This window comes from Panulirus ornatus, chromosome 14 (assembly GCF_036320965.1).
Source record: "Panulirus ornatus isolate Po-2019 chromosome 14, ASM3632096v1, whole genome shotgun sequence".
NCBI classification, from domain to species: domain Eukaryota; kingdom Metazoa; phylum Arthropoda; class Malacostraca; order Decapoda; family Palinuridae; genus Panulirus; species Panulirus ornatus.
In genome coordinates this window covers 2,617,265-2,638,596 of record NC_092237.1, presented here as the reverse complement: position 1 = coordinate 2,638,596, position 21,332 = coordinate 2,617,265, and the positions used below count along the sequence as shown (strand labels likewise).

Below are 21,332 nucleotides of genomic sequence, written 5' to 3'. Positions count from 1 at the left end.
ATCGTATTGATCTGTACTAAATGTTGACTGACGGGTTCACTGCGGCATGGTTGGCGTGTGGAGACAACCACGGTAGCCATCTCCTAGCGGACGTAAACACAACCCTGTGTTGTTAGCAACACCACGGAAACAGCGGCCACGTCCGCCCTCGCCTTAAACGTCTTCATGGTGTCTCTAGACATTACTAACTTATGTAATACAACAAACGAAAGTTATGAAACATAAGAACATTACTGTGGTCCCGAGTCTAACCCTAATGATATTTCTTCATATAACAAATATACAGAATACTTAAGTTGTATAAATATCCTACATATATCTATCTATCGATCGATCTATCTATGGATGTGAGGGAGAGAGGCCTTTTTCTTCGACTGTTCCCGGCGCTACCTCGTCAACGCAGGAAACAGTGACCAAGAATGAAAGTAAAAAGAAAGAAAAAATGTTTATACATAAACACTATACATGAGAGAGAGAGAGAGAGAGAATGTATATGTGCAAATGAAGCCATTGTTCGTTTGTCTCTAACTCTCTAAGGTGGGACAATTATATATATATATATATATATATATATATATATGTGTGTGTGTGTGTGTGTGTGTGTGTGTGTGTGTGTGTACGCGCAGACGGCGTACTGAGCGAGCGGGTCGGTGGGCCATGATCGACGTGGTCACCTTTCCTGGTACAAGTGATGGCCAGTATTGCTCCATCAGTGACCTAGATAACACCATCTACCAACCATACCAGCTGTCTCGTGTACCATCTGGAGCAACTACCTCCCCAGCTGGCTGTTAGCTTTAAGACCAGCCCGGTAAGCTGTAATTCCCTGACCATGTGTGTCCGCTTAGCTGGACCCACAGACGGGCTAAGAAATAACACAACTTCGTTATCATTACAAGATAACACACTTACATTCACAGCTGGACACATACTTAATCTATGATAATATTGATATTCCTTTAATTATTATTATCGGTGTACCCCATGAAAAGATATATATATATATATATATATATATATATATATATATATATATATATATATATATATATATATATATATATATATATATATATATATAGATATATATATAGATATATATATAGATATATATATATATATATATATATATATATATATATATATATATATATATATATATATATATATAGATATATATATATATATATATATATATATATATATATATATATATATATATATATATATATATATATATATATCGAAGGAGCAGCGAGCGAAAGAGTTGCTGGGAAATAACAAGCATGGATCTGTTATTTCCTCACTCACTCCTCACTCCAGCAGGAGTCTGGATCCTTCTCTCAGACTGATTAAGATCACACAGGTAAACTACGTGGCAGAGTATCGTAAATCATATAACACAATATAACTGGACTCTCTCTCTCTCTCTCTCTCTCTCTCTCTCTCTCTCTCTCTCTCTCTCTCTCTCTCTCTCTCAACATTCAGTACAGAAGCTAGCTAACCTCCAAGGTCACCCATTTGACCCGAGTTCACCCACGTAAGCAATGACATGAAGGGTTGCACGACATGTTCCCCATCATGAGACCCACCAAGGATGAGCATGGAGGGATGGTTGTCCACTTGTGCTGGCTCAGACACGAACCTGGAACTCTGGGTTCCCTGACAGCTCCTGGGGGTCTGTGATTGCTCTGGCGCCTCTTGACAGCTCCTGGGGGTCCTTGACTGCTCTGCAAGTAGAAAGAAAAAAGGTGGATGTATGTTAAGAAATAAAGGTGTAGAAAATAAAATATTTAGAAGACAAAGGGAAATTAAAGTAATCAGTCCTGACAAAGATACAGATCTGGATATATAAAACAAGTGAAGTGCACCAACAGCAAAGTGTAGCAACAGCGAAGTGTAGCAACAGCGAAGTGTAAAAACAGCGAAATTAATCAAAAGTTAAACTAGGAAACTGTAATCATAAAGGCACTTTACTCCATGTGAGGAGAGAGCCACAGAGACGTAAACATTATGAAAATCAAATCAAAACAAAAAAAGGATCGGTATTGAGAGGAACCAATCAGACGACACAGACACTGGACTGGTCAGGGTGGTGGTGGCAGGAGGTCAGAACCTACGGCAGGCGACGCCGAAGAAGCTGTAGGGGCGTGTCCAGTAAGGTGAGCAAGGGGAAGGTGATGGAGGTGAGGGTTGACGATGGAAGGAGTGAGGGAGGAACGAGGGCGCTAACAACCGACGAGAGGGGAAGAAAAGACACTCAAGAAGACTTAGAGAGAGAGAGAGAGAGAGAGAGAGAGAGAGAGAGAGAGAGAGAGAGAGAGAGAGAGAGAGTAGGTGAGTGTGTCAACTTCAAACTAACACCAACGACAGGCATGGGAGCAGGAGGAAGTTACTCCAGGAAGAGGCAATATACAGGAAGGGCCTACAGTAAGGAGAGAGAAAGGAGAACACAAAGAAGAGGAGGAGGAGGAGGAGGAGGAGGAGCAGAAATATACAAAGCCAAGACACACACTGCCATAGTGGACACAGGTTCGTAGCCAACAAGGCCGAGGGAGCCAGGCCGAGGTTCACAGCAGTCTAGGCCCAGGGGCGCACCCACTACACACGCACTCGGATCAACAGATTTCCGAGGCGGCCAACGCGACCACCCTCGGCCGACGCGACCACCCTCGGCCGACACGACCACCCTCGGCCGACGCGACCACCCTCGGCCAACGCGACCACCCTCGGCCGACGCAGCCACCCTCGGCCAACGCGACCACCCTCGGCCAACCTGTCGCCCCGGCCGGCGTGGGGGAGGTCGGCAGGGGGGGGAACATGTATACATGGGGAGGGGGAACATAAAGGTAGGGAGGACGACTGATAATGACGATTTCGGTTTGAGTTACCCAACGATGTCTCATTCCATAATTTACCTTCTACAGTTTAGCTTCGGAGAAATGTACATGGAGGAAACCTACAACAATAAGAGATCTTTCTTTCTCACAGGAGGCACTACCAACCGAGGAAAAGGGGTGTAAAACGCCTGTGAATAAACAAGACTGTATTCTTACCCTTCAGTACCTCTCATTCACTCACTTATTGTCTCTATATCCTCGCTTATTCATCCCAACCTGCGGGATTACCTGAATGATGTGCTCGCCCCCTGACGGGCTGATCCACAGGACCGTTCCCGGGTCAGGTCCTCTGAACACTTCATTCCTTGTTCCTCTGTTCAACTGTCTAAGCTTGGTCTGTTTCTTGTCTCACTCGTTTATTAGTCTGTTGCCTGTTTTCCAATTCATTTCTCCCATTTTTTCTCTTACAAACCTCTTTCCTCCCTTGCCTACTACCACTATCAACACCACTTGCCTCACTTCTCCTACCTCTCACATAAACAGACCTTCCTCGGTCCTGGATCAACTTTTCCTTGTCAGCCCGCTGCTGCGCCACCCTGATATCTAAGTTACCTTTCGTCCTTTCAGATCGACTGGGTCTGAACTTATAGATATACCTATTATCACGACGGTAAAAACCTTATGTGCAACATTACGATTCTTGACAACGGTTCAACCCTTACGTAGGTTATGGCCTAACCTTTGACCTGAACAATGATTACCACCAACACGTGACTCCTTCATTCAACTTGACATATATATATATATATATATATATATATATATATATATATATATATATATATATATATATATATATATATATATATTTTTTTTTTTTTTCTTTTTTTTTGCCGCTGTCTCCCGCGTTTGCGAGGTAGCGCAAGGAAACAGACGAAAGAAATGGCCCAACCCACCCCAATACACATGTATATACATACGTCCACACACGCAAATATACATACCTACACAGCTTTCCATGGTTTACCCCAGACGCTTCACATGCCCCGATTCAATCCACTGACAGCACGTCAACCCCGGTATACCACATCGCTCCAATTCACTCTATTCCTTGCCCTCCTTTCACCCTCCTGCATGTTCAGGCCCCGATCACACAAAATCTTTTTCACTCCATCTTTCCACCTCCAATTTGGTCTCCCTCTTCTCCTCGTTCCCTCCACCTCCGACACATATATCCTCTTGGTCAATCTTTCCTCACTCATTCTCTCCATGTGCCCAAACCATTTCAAAACACCCTCTTCTGCTCTCTCAACCACGCTCTTTTTATTTCCACACATCTCTCTTACCCTTACGTTACTTACTCGATCAAACCACCTCACACCACACATTGTCCTCAAACATCTCATTTCCAGCACATCCATCCTCCTGCTCACAACTCTATCCATAGCCCACGCCTCGCAACCATACAACATTGTTGGAACCACTATTCCTTCAAACATACCCATTTTTGCTTTCCGAGATAATGTTCTCGACTTCCACACATTCTTCAAGGCTCCCAGAATTTTCGCCCCCTCCCCCACCCTATGATCCACTTCCGCTTCCATGGTTCCATCCGCTGCCAGATCCACTCCCAGATATCTAAAACACTTCACTTCCTCCAGTTTTTCTCCATTCAAACTCACCTACCGATTGACTTGACCCTCAACCCTACTGTACCTAATAACCTTGCTCTTATTCACATTTACTCTTAACTTTCTTCTTTCACACACTTTACCAAATCTAAGCTCCCCATCTTCCACACACACACACACACACACACACACAGACACACATAGCTTGAAAAACTTGTGTGATAGTAGAGAGTTCAAGAGACGGGACCTCACAAGTGTAGAACTCCCTCCCCGGACTATGAACAGGTAAACAAATAGGTCACTACACGACCATCTGCCATTTCTCGGAAATCCTTATACTGACATCACTTATGATCTACTCTTTGTATCCTGCAGAAGGGCATGTCGATCAAAGCGACCCTGCCTATGGGCTTGCTACTGCTGGTGGTGGTGGTTCAAGACCCCGTCAGTGGGGTACCAGGAGACTACTTCTCCACCGGCATCCTCACTAACAAATGGATCCCTTATTATTTTAAGAAAATCAAAGCCAGAAATCAAAAGGAATGCCACAACAAGTGTGTCCAGGTATGTGTGACTCACGACAGACAAATGAGTAACGGTTATAGGTGAAGGGGAAATAACAGACGTGGGAAAGGTGGAGTGAGTAAGCCTGGAGCGGTAGTTGGGGCCAGCGTGACCCAGAGATACCAGGAGAGGGTAAGATAAGGGTGGCACATGATGACCTTTACTCAGATTATTGTTAACATGTACAAGTCTGTGAGCTAATTTTTTTTTTTTCCCCAAAGGAAGGAACAGAGAAGGGGGCCGGGTGAGGATGTTTCCTCAGAGGCCCAGTCCTCTGTTCTTAACGCTACCTCGCTGAGGCGGGAAATGGCGAATAGTATGAAAGAAGCTAAAACCACTACTGTATAAAGCTAAAACCCTTTTTTTCCAATTCTGGTGACCCTTAACCTATGACCCGTGTCTTGCAATATGTGACCTGTAATCTCAAACTTCTGTTCCATCACCCACTTTGTAATAGGTGTACTGACCTGTACCTTGTGACCTGTAATCTCAGGATTCATTGTGTAATGCGTACGCCATCTCTGAGTTCGAGCGTTGGTGCGTTATGTACAACATTACTGTGGGCAACGTTCCTGTCAAGAACACTGGATACAATCTCTATGTCAAGAGGAGAAGTGAGTATCTGTTGTGTTGGTGATGATGCCTCCCTGATGTATCCCACATTTACCAGGCAATCAATGTTATGTGAAATGCTGAAAATTTTTTAAAAATGTGTTTTAAGTCGGCAGTGTTGATGTATGTTTGTTTTCTTCCTCTCTGGCAGCTGAGGCTGAAGGCTTCTACTTGTACGGAACTCAGTATATTCGCTTCATGACCAAGCAACGCAAGAACGGGTTTGAAGCTAGAGAGATCTGTACCAGGAATGGTGGTCGACTACCTTCTGTCAGGGTAAGTCTTGTCATGATAGACAGCAGGGTAAGGGTTTGGGCATACAAACAAATGCTTCATAGTGGAAAATATTCTCTCTCTCTCTCTCTCTCTCTCTCTCTCTCTCTCTCTCTCTCTCTCTCTATGGGGAGTCCTGTGAGCACAGTAAATAGCAACCCTGATTCCCTATATGAAGAAAACGTTATTGAACCAACCATAAGGCCCTTATCTAACCCCCCTTCCACCACTAATGTTCCTCTGTGTAGTGAACGTCGCTAGTTCCACACAACTTCTGACAACAAGGTCCCAGGCCACTCCTAATGCTGTAGGAATGAATGATCTCACCTGCCATCCACAAGAAAAGGAAAGAAAAACTAAATGGGAAAGAAACGGAGCAGTTGATTAGGGTGTAAACCTGAAGGATTGCTCAGATGAATCCTTTGCTAAGAGGAAATTTTCTCATTCTTCAAACCTCCACTTCTCCCAGGGAGGATTCATCCTGTAAACACAGTAAATGAGACTGTGAACTTGTGAGCACCATAAATGAGAATGTAAATCCACGGAGGAAGAACAGATTCTCCTTCTCTTACACTTAGAATGATGTTGACATGGAAGGGCCAACACCAATCATCCACATACTTTCAAGTGTAACACACAGCCACTAAATCCCACAGGTCTCTCCTACCAATGCCTTCGAGTGAGAGGTTCCTCAGGTTAAAAATTGTTAAAGGTGCATCCCTTACCTAGTGGGCTCTGGCAACTGACAGGTTTTATCCCTATTATGATTTTCTTCACTGCTACATTCTTGATGTCGATAGTGAAATGCTCATAGATGATACAAGGATTGCCTGGATTTGTAGTCTCTTACATTCTTTATATAAGATTCTACAATTAGGAATGGGGAGGAGTGATGACGAGAAAATACTTGTTTCTAACAGTAACATTTACCCATTCAAATATTTCCTCACCATGGTATGTAGCTCACCAACTCTTCAGTTTGAAACTAAAATGAGAAGGACAAAGACTTGTGTTCCCCTGGCTGGTAGCAATCAAAAGCATCTGACAGACTTAAGTATGGGAGACCAAGTAGGTTGAGAGGTTTGCGCTCAAGAGTTGTTCTCCGCTTTCAAAGATAACTGATATTGTCCAGCCACAGGATTTCGTAAAAAATCTATGATATTACGTCCCTCTGAGATATTTCTGCATACTTCATGTGAAAATTCCAGACATGTATGTAACGGCCAAGACTCTGCTGTAGCTTACAGCTATGGAGTAGGTAACAGATGGCTGAGGAGGGTGAGCTGGACTGAGATTGGTTGTTGGCAAAATTCTATAGGATTGGAGACCATAAAGAAAAGACATTTTTTGAGGACTTCGTTGCATTACTTTGAATCCAAATGCAAATTCAAAGGACAATGCCAAGGAGTCAATGTCATCCTCAACTTTCTTTGTATGATATATAAAATGTGTGGAAATTGTTTAAAGTACTTCATAACAATCTTTCAGGCTTAAAATGAAAGCAATTAAATTCCTGAAATATTTTGCACATTCACAGCATCATTATGAGTTACTTTATACATGCCACAGTACCAATCAAGTGTACAGTTTGCATAATTAACCATAATTTCATGCTATTCCATGCAGAAACAAGATCTTAATGACATGCTGATGAACTTGCTGATCAAACACAGTGTGTGGGATGCCCTTATTGGGGTTTCAGACTTTGAAAAAGAAGGTGACTGGAAATATGAAGAAGGTGAGTTTTAACAACAAAATGTGATCAAAAGTATGAAGAAGGTAAGTTCTTAACAGCAACTGAATCCCTTACAAATAATTCTTGTCTACTTAACCAATTCATTTAAGGCCAGTAAAAGGCATGACATGATTAATGAGTCACAAGGGTTCTAAGGTATACATTTTCACTTATTACAATGCTGAAACAAACATAAACAACGGCTAACAAAGGATGTGATACTCAAGAGGTGAATTCATTTTACCATAACTTTAGTCAGGCTTCACAATGTTACTTACGCTGGCTAGACTGACAAGCATCACATCTAAGGTTAAAAGACCAGCCTTCCAAAGGCTGGTGATTAAAATTTTTCTTTACTTAAATTCAATTTCAATATATAATCTATGTCAGACCTCACAGTGCCATCCACTAATAACTAAAATCTTTCATTACTTCAGCTCTTGAGACATTTGCAATCATTATAAAAAAAAATTTCATTTCATGTAAAGCCTTTATATTAATATCTTGCATATTCCCAAATACAGGAGATCCTGTGGGGTTCACCAACTGGCACTGGCGTGGAATGTGGCCAAGAAATGACCTTAACTGTGCCATCATAACCATAGATGGAACATGGAAGCACACAAACTGCTGGGCTCAAAATTACTTCTTCTGCCAGATCCCAATATTCTAAAGCTCAACTCTGCTACCCAGAGAGTTAACCTCCCTTTCCCATAGTTATTTCAGTCACTTTCTAGTCAAAGGTAAACTGCACAGAAAGAAGGTTTAAAGAATTATGCTTCATATTCCTGTCTTTCAGAGCAGCTAGTTCAAAATTAACTTAAACCATCCAAATACAGTACCCATCTCGACAAAGGCCAGTCATTTGCAACCTTAAAAAAAATATAAAAACCTCCTACTAATTATCCTCTAAAAGCCTCAAAACCAAATGAAATTACCTATTTGCACAGCAAAAAAATGTAGTTCCACTCTCATCAGTTCCTATCTCTGGACTTTCCTTGATATCTTAGTTTTAAACCTCATTGCATTGTATTAGTTTATGCACTAAAATATGCACTGTAAGCATACAGAAATGTAAAAATATCTAAGATTAAGGTCCTGAGAATATGGATGAACCATGTTACCTTTCTATGTAACAGGATATGTTACATAAATGTAAAAAGTCATATAAAACAAGCTCATCTTGTACTACTTCTTTCTAATACTTATAGGAGGAAAAAAATATTGTCAATAAATTGACAAGGACTAACAAGTTGTAGCATTAGAATGTAATAAAAACTACAAAAGCATACAAACTTCTATAAGACCTGACAACTGTTAAAGCAAGACAGACGAAGAATCAAATACAATATCCACAATACAAGAGTAATATATTTGCAACTGAATTACTGTACAACATGATTATGGAGAAAAATGTAGTATGCCCATGAAGATAACTGAAGGCATAATCAACTTATACGAGAATATATACTTGCATTTAGTGTGTATTAGTGTGACTGTCTAACTGAAAATGCTTATGCATGGGTGTTACTTTGTGTCATATAATATACTCATATAATATACAGTAATGAGTGATCAGACAGATTTAGCAAGTAAATACAAAATTATGTCCCAGCATGGTTCAGTGAGATGGGACAGGATAGTTTGAGTGTAAGATTACATGAAGGTGTGGAGGAAGTGGAATGCTTATGGTAAGAGAGAATGAACCTGGCTGATAATGGAACCACAAGGGCTTAGCTGAGTCACAGGATGGAAGAGGAGGCTAAAGTCATAGGTGGTACGAGAAGTCAGAGTTCATCACATTCACAAAACTTTTTCAGTATTCAGAAGCATTGTTTTCATTCTCCATTCTTTATGTTAATTCAGATTACCAAGATATTCTACTCAGACTAAAACAGTACTAAACAGAATCTACAGGTAGTTTCAACTTCTAAGAAAAAGATTATAACAACAATCATGATACAATAGGTGCTGGATGACTGGTCAGTGACTGCATTCCTGTACATACCAAACCAAACATCTGGCCATGGAAACAAAGCCTAATGCACCAGAAACTGATTAATGACTTCCCACTTCTCAACATTTCAATCATTATACAACTGTGCAGATTCTAGTGTTAGGCTACGTAATAATTAACACTCAGATGCACCTTAAGCAACAGTCTTGTTTAATGCACAATGTTGTTTCATAATTACAGCATTTCTGTGACCTATTCTTTTTATTTTGAATCAGTGCATCTTTCTCAATTCTACCATAAATAACTGGATTTTGATCAACATAAAAATTCCATTCACATATATATTTTAGTTTTTTATTATCAATATACTTGATCACCGTTTTCTCCATCAGTGCTGTGGCACCAGGAAACAGACAAAGAATGGCTCATCCACTCACACACACACACACACAGAGGAGATAGTGACAGCGACAAAGTATAATAAACAAATATAAATATGAATATTCCTATGAGTCCACGGGGAAAATGAAACACAATAAGTTCCCAAGTGCACTTTCATGTAATAATCACATCATCATCATTTGAAAAAACATGTGATTGTCCAAAACATATGTTTTGGACAATCACGTTTACCAAATGGCGTCCTAGCTTCGTTTCTTCAATGTATATCAACTGACTTTTATTTCTCTCGTGTCTCTCCTGATGATGTGATTATTACACGAAAGTGCACTTGGGAACTTATTGTGTTTCATTTTCCCCGTGGACTCATAGGAATATCTTGATCACACGCAAAATTGTGATCCTTTCCAACATAAATATAAATATATACATATTTCTTTTTTTCATACTATTCACCATTTCCCGCATCAGCGAGGTTGCATTAAGAACAGAAGACTGAGCCTTTGAGGGAATATCCTCACTTGGCCCCCTTCTCTGTTCCTCTTTTGGAAAATCAAAAAACGAGATGGGAGGATTTCCAGCCCCCCCCCTCCCTCCCCTTTTAGTCGCCTTCTACAACACACAGGGAATACGTGGGAAGAATTCTTTCTCCCCTATCCCCAGGGATTATACATGACAGCTAGAGACTGAGTGTGAACGAATGTAGCCTTTGTTGTGTTTTCCTAGCGCTACCTCATGTACGTGCAGGAGTTGGGGGGGTGTCGTTTCATGTGTGGCGGGTGGCAACGGGAATGAAGAAAGGCAGTGAGTATGAATTATGTACATGTGTATATATATGTATATGTCTGTGTATGTATATATATGTACACGTTGAAATGTACAAGTATGTATATGTGCGTGTGTGGACATGTATGTATATACATGTGAATATTAAAACGTTTTTCAGCTCCAGCTTGCATAATGCCAGTACTATAAAGACTTCTGAAGTATGAACTTATTCGAGCAGCAATCAGAGAGAATTTTATTTGCATTTCTTAAAATACTGTTTCCACCTGAAATCTATATTTCCACTGTGTGACTAATCACTTGAAAGATAAATAAAATGCACAAGATTTTCTTCATGTTCTTTATTCTTACTTGATTAATCATCTTTTGCTATTTTCCTTTTCTACTTTTTTTACCTTTATCAACTTGTGTACTGATAAAACCACAAGAATGTAAAATCTGCCGAGCAGCATTGTTGATGTGTTTGAATCTGTCTGGACCTAGAAGTATACCTCCAAACCATCTTGTTACAACTACCAGCACATCCTTAGCATCAAGAATCTGAATAAAAATAATCAGGTTAAGGTCTTGGAAATGATGATAAGTTAATCTATATTCTTATTATCTATTTCATACCATTATCCTGTTTCCTACTTCCTGCACTCAAAGCAAAGTACAGTGACATATCAGTGCTTATCAAATGCTTAATTCCCCATAAATCTCAACAGTCAAAGATTATGCTGCTCTATCAAAAATATTTTTCAATAGATTTTACTGATTTGATTATCATATGAGGTGATCAGTATATACAGAGAGAAATACTGAAACAAGCATGAAAAAATAGTCCACTTTTTCATCCAAGATATGCATGCCATCATCAACATTCTGAGTGAAATAGGAGGAGCTTGGTTTAACTTACATTTTTGTCAAAGATCCGAATCTGGTGCCTACACAATAAGTATGAATTGAAACTATTTATTTTCACACTTGCTCACCATTTCCCATGTAGCAAGGTAGCACCAGGAACAAGAGAACCATGGCCTAATTTGCTCACATCCAGTATCTAGCAGTCCTCTATAATGCATTAAATCTAGGCTCCAAGTCCATAGCCAAAACATATAGACATTCCTGAAGCTTCCCCTGGCTGCTTAATAAGCTCTGTCTCAGTCCAACAACAGCAAATCCAATTTACTCTATCCCATGCATGCCTGATATAAATATTTCTATAATGGTCATAATAATATAACTATAAAAAAAATGTACAAGTCAAAGTCAATACCAAAACTGTAAATCAATGGAAGAAATGATTGTTTTACATCATTAACACCATTATGGCAATGGCTTCAACTTAGGATATTTTCAGAAAGACAACACCACTGTAACAATGCTGAAAGATACCAGTTCAATATATAGTAGCAATCAATACTAGCTATGTAAGTGTCATACTTGCTGGTCTTTGACACTGCAGAAAAATATAAATTAAACAAACTCTCTTGCTACTTCCAGAAAAAATTATCTTTTTAAATACTAATTCATTCTTCTGAGATCCATATTTGTTTTCCTCAAATTTTCAGATTCAGGCAAGTCAATCATCATTAAATGAAAGCCCAGGTTGCTGTCACTGACCTGTCACCAAAGTTGAAGAATAAGACAATGAATATTGCCTTATATTTCAGTCCTTTTGACAGCTTATCATATAAGCAACTAAAAAAGCTTTTCTGATATTTTTTTGTTCCCTGAGACCCATGTATACAGTTATCTAAAACAATTTTTGTCGCACTGAAATGGCACATATGCTACTAGAATTCTAGGCAGTTGCATGAGAGGAAGGCAAGCTGCTAAGCCTTTTCTTAGCCTAAGTAAATTATGGGAAGATCTCAACCTACCAACAAAAGCAAAGTTAGCAGGTGGTACCATTATGGTTGAAAATCAGAGAAAAAATTTGGCCAGGCCCCTGAACCCCATTGGTTTGTGCTCAATAAGAATATAAATTTAATAACCAAGGCTTTAGCAGTATATACTGTCCATTGGAGCCTTATCTTAGTAGGTCTCTGACTGAGAATCCAACAAAGTAAACAATACAGAACAAAAAAATCTCAGACTGATTTACTAAAAAATACTTTACATCAGGGCATTTCTATAATTTTTACATAAGACAAAACTAATGTTCAAATAAAATGGTTAGAGGATGTATTCTACTAACATTATTCTATCAATCATATCTACCTGTAGCAAATGCAACATTCGCCCTCCTGCGTGGGTTTCTCCATCATCCTCACAATCTTGGTTTATGCAAGTAGATCCCTCTGGTTCAAACCGAAAGGCATAAATATTGTGAGTTGCACTTGCAATCTTCTTATTCTCATATAATTTTCTTAGTACCTGCCTATAAGATAAAGATAAAAAATATCAGAATGTAGTAAACAAAAAATATGTGGTAATTACCAGCAGTACAATGTAGTCCACTGCAACAGGTAATATGGAAAATTTCCCTCAGCAAAAATAAAAATCTGAGAGTAATACAGAACATGAAGGGGGACATGTAACCTCCCATACCATCTTGCTATATGCTACCTACAATCCTTACTAACCTTTACAGAAACTAGTAATCATTCACAGGCAACCAGATCTTTTGTGGTGAGGAAGGTGAAACACATCTCAATAACATAAATGAAATATTATTAGCAGATCAATGGAGTTACTCTAACACTTTACAGATCATAACCTAGAGACAACTAATATTTAATCAAAAACTCTGTCCAAATTCAAAGGCAACTGACAATGGGTAAGCACAAGATCAGTCTTGGCTCTAATCATTACGAAACAAACATTATGCCCTTGACTAACAAAAAAAAGTTTTCCCATTCTAAGCTAGGCTTGGTTTCAGAGATGGAGAGGATGAGGAGAGTGTTACTGCCTACACAGTATCCTAGGATGGATACTATTCACTCAGAAACCCACATTAATTAAAGCTTATTCTGCAAAAAGGTTAAATTACGAGCAAGTATGAAGAAACATAATGGATATATTCTTTTTTTCAAATCTAAGTTCATAACATATTGGTTTAGCAAAGATAATTCCTCATAAACCCCCACATGACAAACGTGTTATTAGCTATTCACTGAGCTGTAAAGAAATTCAATAAATGAAGACTAGATGTCACTGCATATACAATAGCCATTCCACAGATATGAAACTAAACATATCAATAACATGAGGCTTGACTATCTACGGTAGTGTTCAAATCAAGAATCATATAATAAAGAGCAGAAATGAACAGTATTATTCAAATCAAGAATTATAAAATAAAAGCAGAAATTAACTTAAAATCTTTGAAAAGTGCTGACACCTTTGGTAAAATCTTTGAAGAGTGCTGACACCTTTGGTAAACCTAACATTTGTCCCTCTAATGTAATCTTACCCCAAGTAAAATATCGCTCATATATCCCTCAGTGAAGCATTTCTCTTGTAAACTGAATATACCTACATCCCTAAAATGGCATCTCTCCTATGTTAATAAATCTAGACAACTCCCTAAAAGGAAATCTCTCCCATGTTAATCAGATCTATGCATTTCCAAAACTGGCATCACTCCTATGAGGGTCTTGCCATCCTTTGAGGCATCTCTCCTATGTTAATGAATCAGTACATTTCCCAAAAATGACATCTCTTCCTTAGGAGTGTATCTAAGTGTCTTCCAAAATGCACTTTTTTATGAATCTACATATACTATCTACTGATATCTCTAGTGAAAATCTATAGTGCAAATCTTTCCCAAACTGGAAATGCTCATGTGATGGTGAACTTAACTTTCCCAGGCAAAGAGGACACTCTTCTGCGTAAATGAAACTACATCAAGACACTGAATGAACTGTCCCTCCTATGGGAGTGAGATTACATTTGCTTTCAAGGAAGTCTCTCTCCTGTGCTAACTGACAAATCAATAGCTTTGTTTCTACTTAGTATAAGGACAACTTCATCATAAATGGTAACTTATGGTATGTTTAAAGTTTACACAGTTAAAGTGTCATGCAACATTTCAAACTCACAAAAATAAAAAGGATCAATGATGCACCACCAATAAATAATCTTTAATTCATCCATTAACCATATCTCCCTCCTGCTACAAACACATTCTCTTTGCATACCCTCTTCTTCATTGCCAGTGTTTCTGCAAAAAGTTCTTAACTTAATATCAAAACTTTTGGAATAGCAAACAAAATTAATCAGTATATTGTACAAGCAATCTAATCTAACCAAGAGCAATCAATAGCACTACATACAACCAAAGCGTAATATCTGTGATCTTTGTGATCGAGAGACATTGCTTTTTGTGCATCTCAAAAATTTCGTTGAAGCTTCTGTAAACATATATCTACGCAAATTTAACAATATGGATGATGAAGCATCAACTAAATCAGTTTTGAAGAGAGGAAAAATAACAAAAAACCATCAGTAAATCATATCCACCAAGAAAGTTTTCCATTGTCATGGAAAAATATTATTATTCTGCTAGTTATCAGTAACACACAGTAAGTCTAACTACACACTAAACTCTGCTCCTGTTAAGCATTTATGCAAGGAATCAAAAGATAATGTCAATTTAAATGCAATTCATTGCCAAAGAATGCATTTCAAACGTCTACAAACATATCTTTGAAGTCAGCTCATCTATAATCAAAGGAAAAACAGAAACCCAAATACAGTACCTGATTTGAGCCTGTGACTTAACGGTTGCAAGATGTGGCTGGAAATGACTCCTGCGGTCAGAAATAATTTCACCTGAAAATATTTCTGGACATGGCGTTAAGTCCTCAGAGGTATCTTCAAGCTCTGCAGATGCTAAACTTAAGCTGAGCTGAAAAGATACATGAGGCATTCACTACACAACCGACAGTTTGAAGTTCCTTTCTTAGCAACTTCACAGTCCATCAAAAACAACATTCAAAAAATTTTCATGATGCGGAAAATGGCAATCAAGTATGACAAATATATATATACATATGAACATAATTCACACTTCCTGCCTTTATTCATTCCCGTCGCCACCCTGCCACACATGAAATGACAACCTCCCTACCCCCACACGCACGCAAGGTAGCGCTAGGAAAAGACAACAAAGGCCACATTTGTTCCTAATCAGTCTCTAGCTATCATGTATTATGCACCGAAACCACAGCTCCCTTTCCACATTCAGGCCCCACAAAACTTTCTATGGTTTACCCCAGATGCTACACATGCCCTGGTTCAATCCATTGACAGCACATTGACGCCATTTGGTAAACATGTTTACCAAATGTCATCCTAGCTTCGTTTCTTCGATGTCTATCAACTGACTTATATTTCTCTCTTGTGTCTCCCCTGATGATGTGATTATTACACGAAAGTGCACTTGGGAACTTATCATGTTTCATTTTCCCTGTGGACTCATAGGAATACATGTATATGTATGCATACATACATATACATACACAGACATTACATACATATATATGTACATATTTATACTTGCTTGCCTTCATCCATTCCTGGCGCTAACCCTCTCCACAGGAAACAGCATCACCATCCTCTGCTTCAGCGAGTTAGCGCCAAGAAAACAAACAAAAAAAGGCCACATTTGTTCACACTCAGTCTCTAGCTGCCATGTGCAATGCACCAAAACCACAGCTCCTTATCCACATCCAGGCCCACAGACCTTTCCATGGTTTACTCCAGATGTTTCACATGCCCTGGTTCAGTCCATTGACAGCATGGGTCAGATTTAAACCCTGGGTAGAGCACCTGGCCACCACAGACACACAGAAGTTAAATGTCATAGCCATAGGTCACCCAGTGTTTTCTTGCTATTTCCCAACCTCAACTCCATGAGAAAACACTGGGCAACCAGTGCTTATGTCTTATAATCTCCATGTGGCCATGGTAGCTGGACACCTTACCCAAAGTTTGAATCTGACCATGGTATACATACATCTGTCTGTCTATCAACATTTCATGATATATCTATCAAACAATACCTTACCTCCAGTTCTCCTGTCTCTTGCTCATTCAGTTCTCCTTGCTCCACCATAAACTGACGTATCCTCTCCACCCACATATAGATGATGCTCTCACCAACATTTTCTCTAAGGGTACACAAAATTATAAACAAATACTTAAAAGCCTATCAACTGCATGTAATAAGAAATAATGAGTTGTAATAATTCTAATAATGGCATTAATCTTATTCATTGATATCAAAAATCATACCATGAATTTTTGAAATATTCAAAAGGCAAGCATTATACTAAAAATAAAAGAGTAACAGTACTCATAGCAAAAGACCCTAAAGTGAACAAAATATTTACAAATACTCCTCTTCAAGCTATACAAGACTACATGTTAATCTTTACCAAAATAAGAGCAGAATTCTCTTCACAGATCACCAAATTCAAGTTCTTACAGATATATTTCCTCCAAGTATCCACAAAGTTCCTGACGTTGAAGTCCTTTCAGCCATGGTGCACTCAACATGTATATGGGAGGAGATTCTCCTGGGTAGTCCAATGGCATTGTCACCTAAAAAATTGTGCACAGTATGGAAGAACAAAACAGTAACTGAATACTTTCATCTACCTTATAATATCTTTTTTTCTCCCTTTCATATGAAAGGTAGCCGTTACTGATAATAAAAGCAAATAAAATATGATTTGTTTTAGGCACATGCAACCATTTTTGGGGAAATTATACTAGTTATCTGATAATATATTCTACAAATCAACATGTTGAGGCATCCAACTTTATAGCATACACTTGTATTCCAAAGCACAAATTGAGGATACTAAAGCTATAATGTTTTTAAATACAAAAATATGTGGTGCACTTCACTACATCTAGAGAGAATGGTTTCAAAATAAAGTAATGTATATGGATTATCTGATATATCTCGGTCATCATACAATAATGAATCTAAATTTGCTCTGAATTACAGGCACTAATATGGAATATGGAAAAGTTTCAAAACTCAGTATACAGGAGAAAGACTCTTAAAGCAGTCCAACTAAAGAGGGGGAATCTGTCTGTAACACTTTTGAAGCGAAATAAAGTACAGATATGAAAGATAGAATGCTAACATGGTAAATCTCTTGAGATTTAACATACAAGACTGAGTAAGACGATTAGAACTTGAATGACAATGTGATAAAAACATTTACATGACTTATTCTGAATTAAAAGATTCTTTAAGAAACTAGTCTCTAATTGAAAACTTACTAAAAAAATATCAAAAGAAAGAACTACTTCCCATGTCAAATGGTAAATCAATTTTTTCATATCTATTTGCCTTTTCTGCCTTAATGAGGCAGCACCATGAGCAAAGAAAAAAGCTCTTATGTACACACTTCCACTATTCAATCGTTATATAATATACAAAATACACAGCTAACCATACCACGCCACCACAGACTATGGTTTATTCTGACTGCTTCATATGCCCTCATTCTGCACATTGCAAGTCACTCCCTCCCCTTACCACAACAATTCAGTTCATTCCACTTCATGCATGCCTCTCATCCTCCTGACCCTTCAGACCCTGACACCCTAAAGCCTCCCACACTCCCTTCCATGTCCCTTTCAGTCTTACTTTCGTACTTGTTTCCTGTACTTCTGACAGAATGCCTCTAGTCTTTGCTCAGCCTCTCAATGTTTCAACACATCCTGGTTAGCTCTTTCAATCAGATTGCATTATCTAAACAAAAGTATGGTATCTCTGGAAATGTTAAAAAATGGTAAAGACCTTTGTTAATAATTCAAACATGCATAATTTTCTATGTAACAATAAATTCATACACTCATTCATGAGCCCTGGAAACAATTCTAAGGCTCTGAGAATCTTTAAAAATGTCTACTGTAATAAAAGAAAGTGAAATAACTTACATAACAACCCACTTGGAAACAATTTTGACATAAGTATTAATCTACTCTAGAAAATTTTCAATGACTAAATTTTCCATCTTACCTGCAGGAGACACATCAACTTCCCTTCAATTATATCCACACTGTATGTCTTATGTTCAGTGCTCTCTGTATGGAAGTCTGTCCCATATATGGAGGAAAGAGCCTCAACCTCATCAGCCTGAAACATTATGACATCACTACACACAACTTATGTCAACACTTCTGAAAATAACACAAAACAATTAGCATCATCCAATCATTTACAGAACCTTTCCAAAAAAAAAGTAGTTATAGCATTCTGTATGTGGTTTTTATCATATATATACTTGAGAAATTATTTGTATTTGAAGTAATGAGCAGGAAAAAAAAATTCTATACTAGATGAGAAGACTGAACATGTTTATCTTTTACTCTCCAGATAAATATATTTAAGAGTCTGAATTTAGTAAAGATCTAACTTTCGTAAAATCCCAAAACGGTGTATTTTGACTAAAATAATTTAGCTATTCAATTTTCAAAAGTCTTCTTAGATATCCTCAACTAAACTATGGTATACTGCATTTTTTCTTGTTTTCAAAATAAATATGAAATTCCACATGAATTAAACTAAGGAGACTGGGTAGTACTATTCAGTATCAAGACTCTTAAGGACATCAAAACTATTAAGAAAATAATTAGTGTAAATTTCCAAAGTCCACTGGGATCGTTAGGGAGGTCTTACCCTTCCCTGTCTTTCCCATGTGACAAGTAATGACCCATCAACCTTCCCACACTCCCATCTTACAGGGTCTACCTTCCAGCCCCTGACCTACCAAAGTCTAGCCCACTAGTGGAATATATTCCATAATAAGGTGGAGTAGGAAAACAAAAGCACTGTTAGAATATGAATATAAAACATGAGCCAATATGACAAATTGATGGAAATATAACAATTATATTTTATCTTACCAAGTCTTCTAAGTTCATGATGAAGAAATAAAATTCACCCCTACCAACCTCTTATGATTTTTCATTCTTTAACCTAATGTTTAATTTTCACAGGAACATCCCTAATCATTCTTACACTGATGGAGACATGTAAAATAAGAATGTTAGTAATTAAAAAGTCTAATTAACATGTAATATAAAACTTTGGGGAAATGTTGTCAACTGTAACTTACAACTGATGATAACTAGAAAGTTTTCTATACAATTATCGCTCACCTGTCTACTTAAATTTTCTTCAGCCATCGCGTTTGCAACAATTGTTCACGACCTGGACGTGTTTGTGACATGTGTTCATCGTACATTGTATATATGATAGTCAGACAAAAGAATGTCTTCGTACATTACCTCAAATATTAACGTTCCTCAACATCCACCATGAGGGTGAATAAACATAATCTTTTGACATTACGTATATATCATATAAATGATAGTAATTTTGATTTAACACATGGTTGTTCAACAGTCGATACTTGTTTTGTCTAAAAGTCTACAATAAAATCGTAAACTGACATTAGGAATTTAGTTTATTCTGCGATTTGTATATTTACATTTTAGAAGTTATAAATAATAGTTTGCACATAATAATGCTGAGTCAGCAGGGTGCAATATGCACAATACAAAAAAATAAGACACAATAAGAAAGATACACGTCTCGAAAACCAAAATGATTGAAGCAATATTTTGATATATTTTCTTTTTCTAGAACTGATGTAAAATCATTCTTTTAAACCAACTGTTAATTTACTCTGGATGTATTTGAGCAAACTGAATCAAATCTTTTATAGACGTTTCAACTTTTCATAATATAATCCAGAGACGTGTATTGCATCTCAATGACACTTATCAAGGAATATGGAGTACTCAGACGTTGAGAATTTTTTTCTTTAATTTTGTAAAGAGGATACGACTTTCACTGCCATATTATAACAGGATAATTGGGGTTTCCAGTTGTCCTGATATATATATATATATATATATATATATATATATATATATATATATATATATATATATATATATATATATGGAAAAATGCTAAAAGTTCCGTAAGACATTTGGTATTAGCTTTCAGGGTCATGTTTTTCTTCTTGTCATTTTCTTAAGCTGTAATAGTTCCTTGGACATAAAAACATAATCTATTGGTGTAACGTAAGTTATCAATATGACTTACATCTGCAACCACAGGCAATAATGAGGTCACAGTTCGGCTACTTTCCCATCTCGAGGCATTTCAATGTTCATGTCAGCATCCAGGACAGACAAGACAGGAATATCGAATGCCTACGACATCAATGTATAATGCTGTCAGCTGATCATACCAATAACTCAAGATTATATTATGGATAAAAAGTCTAGAATTCTAACTGAAAGGATAATTCATTACATCTAAGCCTTGAATTTAATAAATCTTATTCTTCCTTTTAATTGATTTTGCTATAATAGCTTCAAGAAGCTTTATGGTGTTGCTAAAATTCTCTATTTCCTTAAAGGAGATTCATAACAGTATTCCCCTTGTATTTTTCAGGATTAAAATATTCAATATCCTGCAGGAAGATAAAGATATATATCTGTGACAATTTTTATGCCCAGACAGATAATAACTAGACTGATTATAGATGTATTTTGAGTTATTCATT

General features: G+C 37.7%; 2 protein-coding genes across 5 annotated transcripts; one reads left to right on the top strand and one right to left on the bottom strand.

The window, feature by feature from the left end:
* Positions 1 to 661: 661 nt before the first annotated feature.
* On the top strand, positions 662 to 10,417 carry LOC139753160 (collectin-10-like). Of its 2 annotated transcripts, none has more exons than XM_071669337.1 (6): positions 662 to 811; positions 4,847 to 5,035; positions 5,529 to 5,649; positions 5,799 to 5,923; positions 7,547 to 7,658; positions 8,180 to 10,416. In XM_071669337.1, the coding sequence occupies exons 2-6, from the start codon at positions 4,853 to 4,855 to the stop codon at positions 8,326 to 8,328; spliced, it is 690 nt and encodes a 229-aa protein (XP_071525438.1). In that variant the 5' UTR covers positions 662 to 811; positions 4,847 to 4,852; the 3' UTR covers positions 8,329 to 10,416. The 2 variants fall into 2 exon arrangements, with proteins under 2 accessions (XP_071525438.1, XP_071525439.1); XM_071669338.1 differs by lacking the exon at positions 662 to 811 and adding an exon at positions 4,433 to 4,756 and having other exon boundaries at positions 8,180 to 10,417.
* Positions 10,418 to 11,122: 705 nt separating this feature from the next.
* On the bottom strand, positions 11,123 to 21,002 carry LOC139753159 (protein IMPACT-B-like). Of its 3 annotated transcripts, none has more exons than XM_071669336.1 (7): positions 20,867 to 21,002; positions 18,770 to 18,886; positions 17,216 to 17,331; positions 16,796 to 16,898; positions 15,486 to 15,634; positions 13,003 to 13,162; positions 11,123 to 11,337 (listed from the first exon to the last, which is right to left on the bottom strand). In XM_071669336.1, exons 2-7 carry the CDS (start codon positions 18,782 to 18,784, stop codon positions 11,167 to 11,169), a joined length of 714 nt encoding a protein of 237 aa, XP_071525437.1. In that variant the 5' UTR covers positions 18,785 to 18,886; positions 20,867 to 21,002; the 3' UTR covers positions 11,123 to 11,166. The 3 variants fall into 3 exon arrangements, with proteins under 3 accessions (XP_071525437.1, XP_071525435.1, XP_071525436.1); XM_071669334.1 differs by lacking the exon at positions 20,867 to 21,002 and adding an exon at positions 19,912 to 20,065; XM_071669335.1 differs by lacking the exon at positions 20,867 to 21,002 and adding an exon at positions 19,912 to 20,028 and having other exon boundaries at positions 18,770 to 18,930.
* Between the last annotated feature and the right edge of the window lie 330 nt (positions 21,003 to 21,332).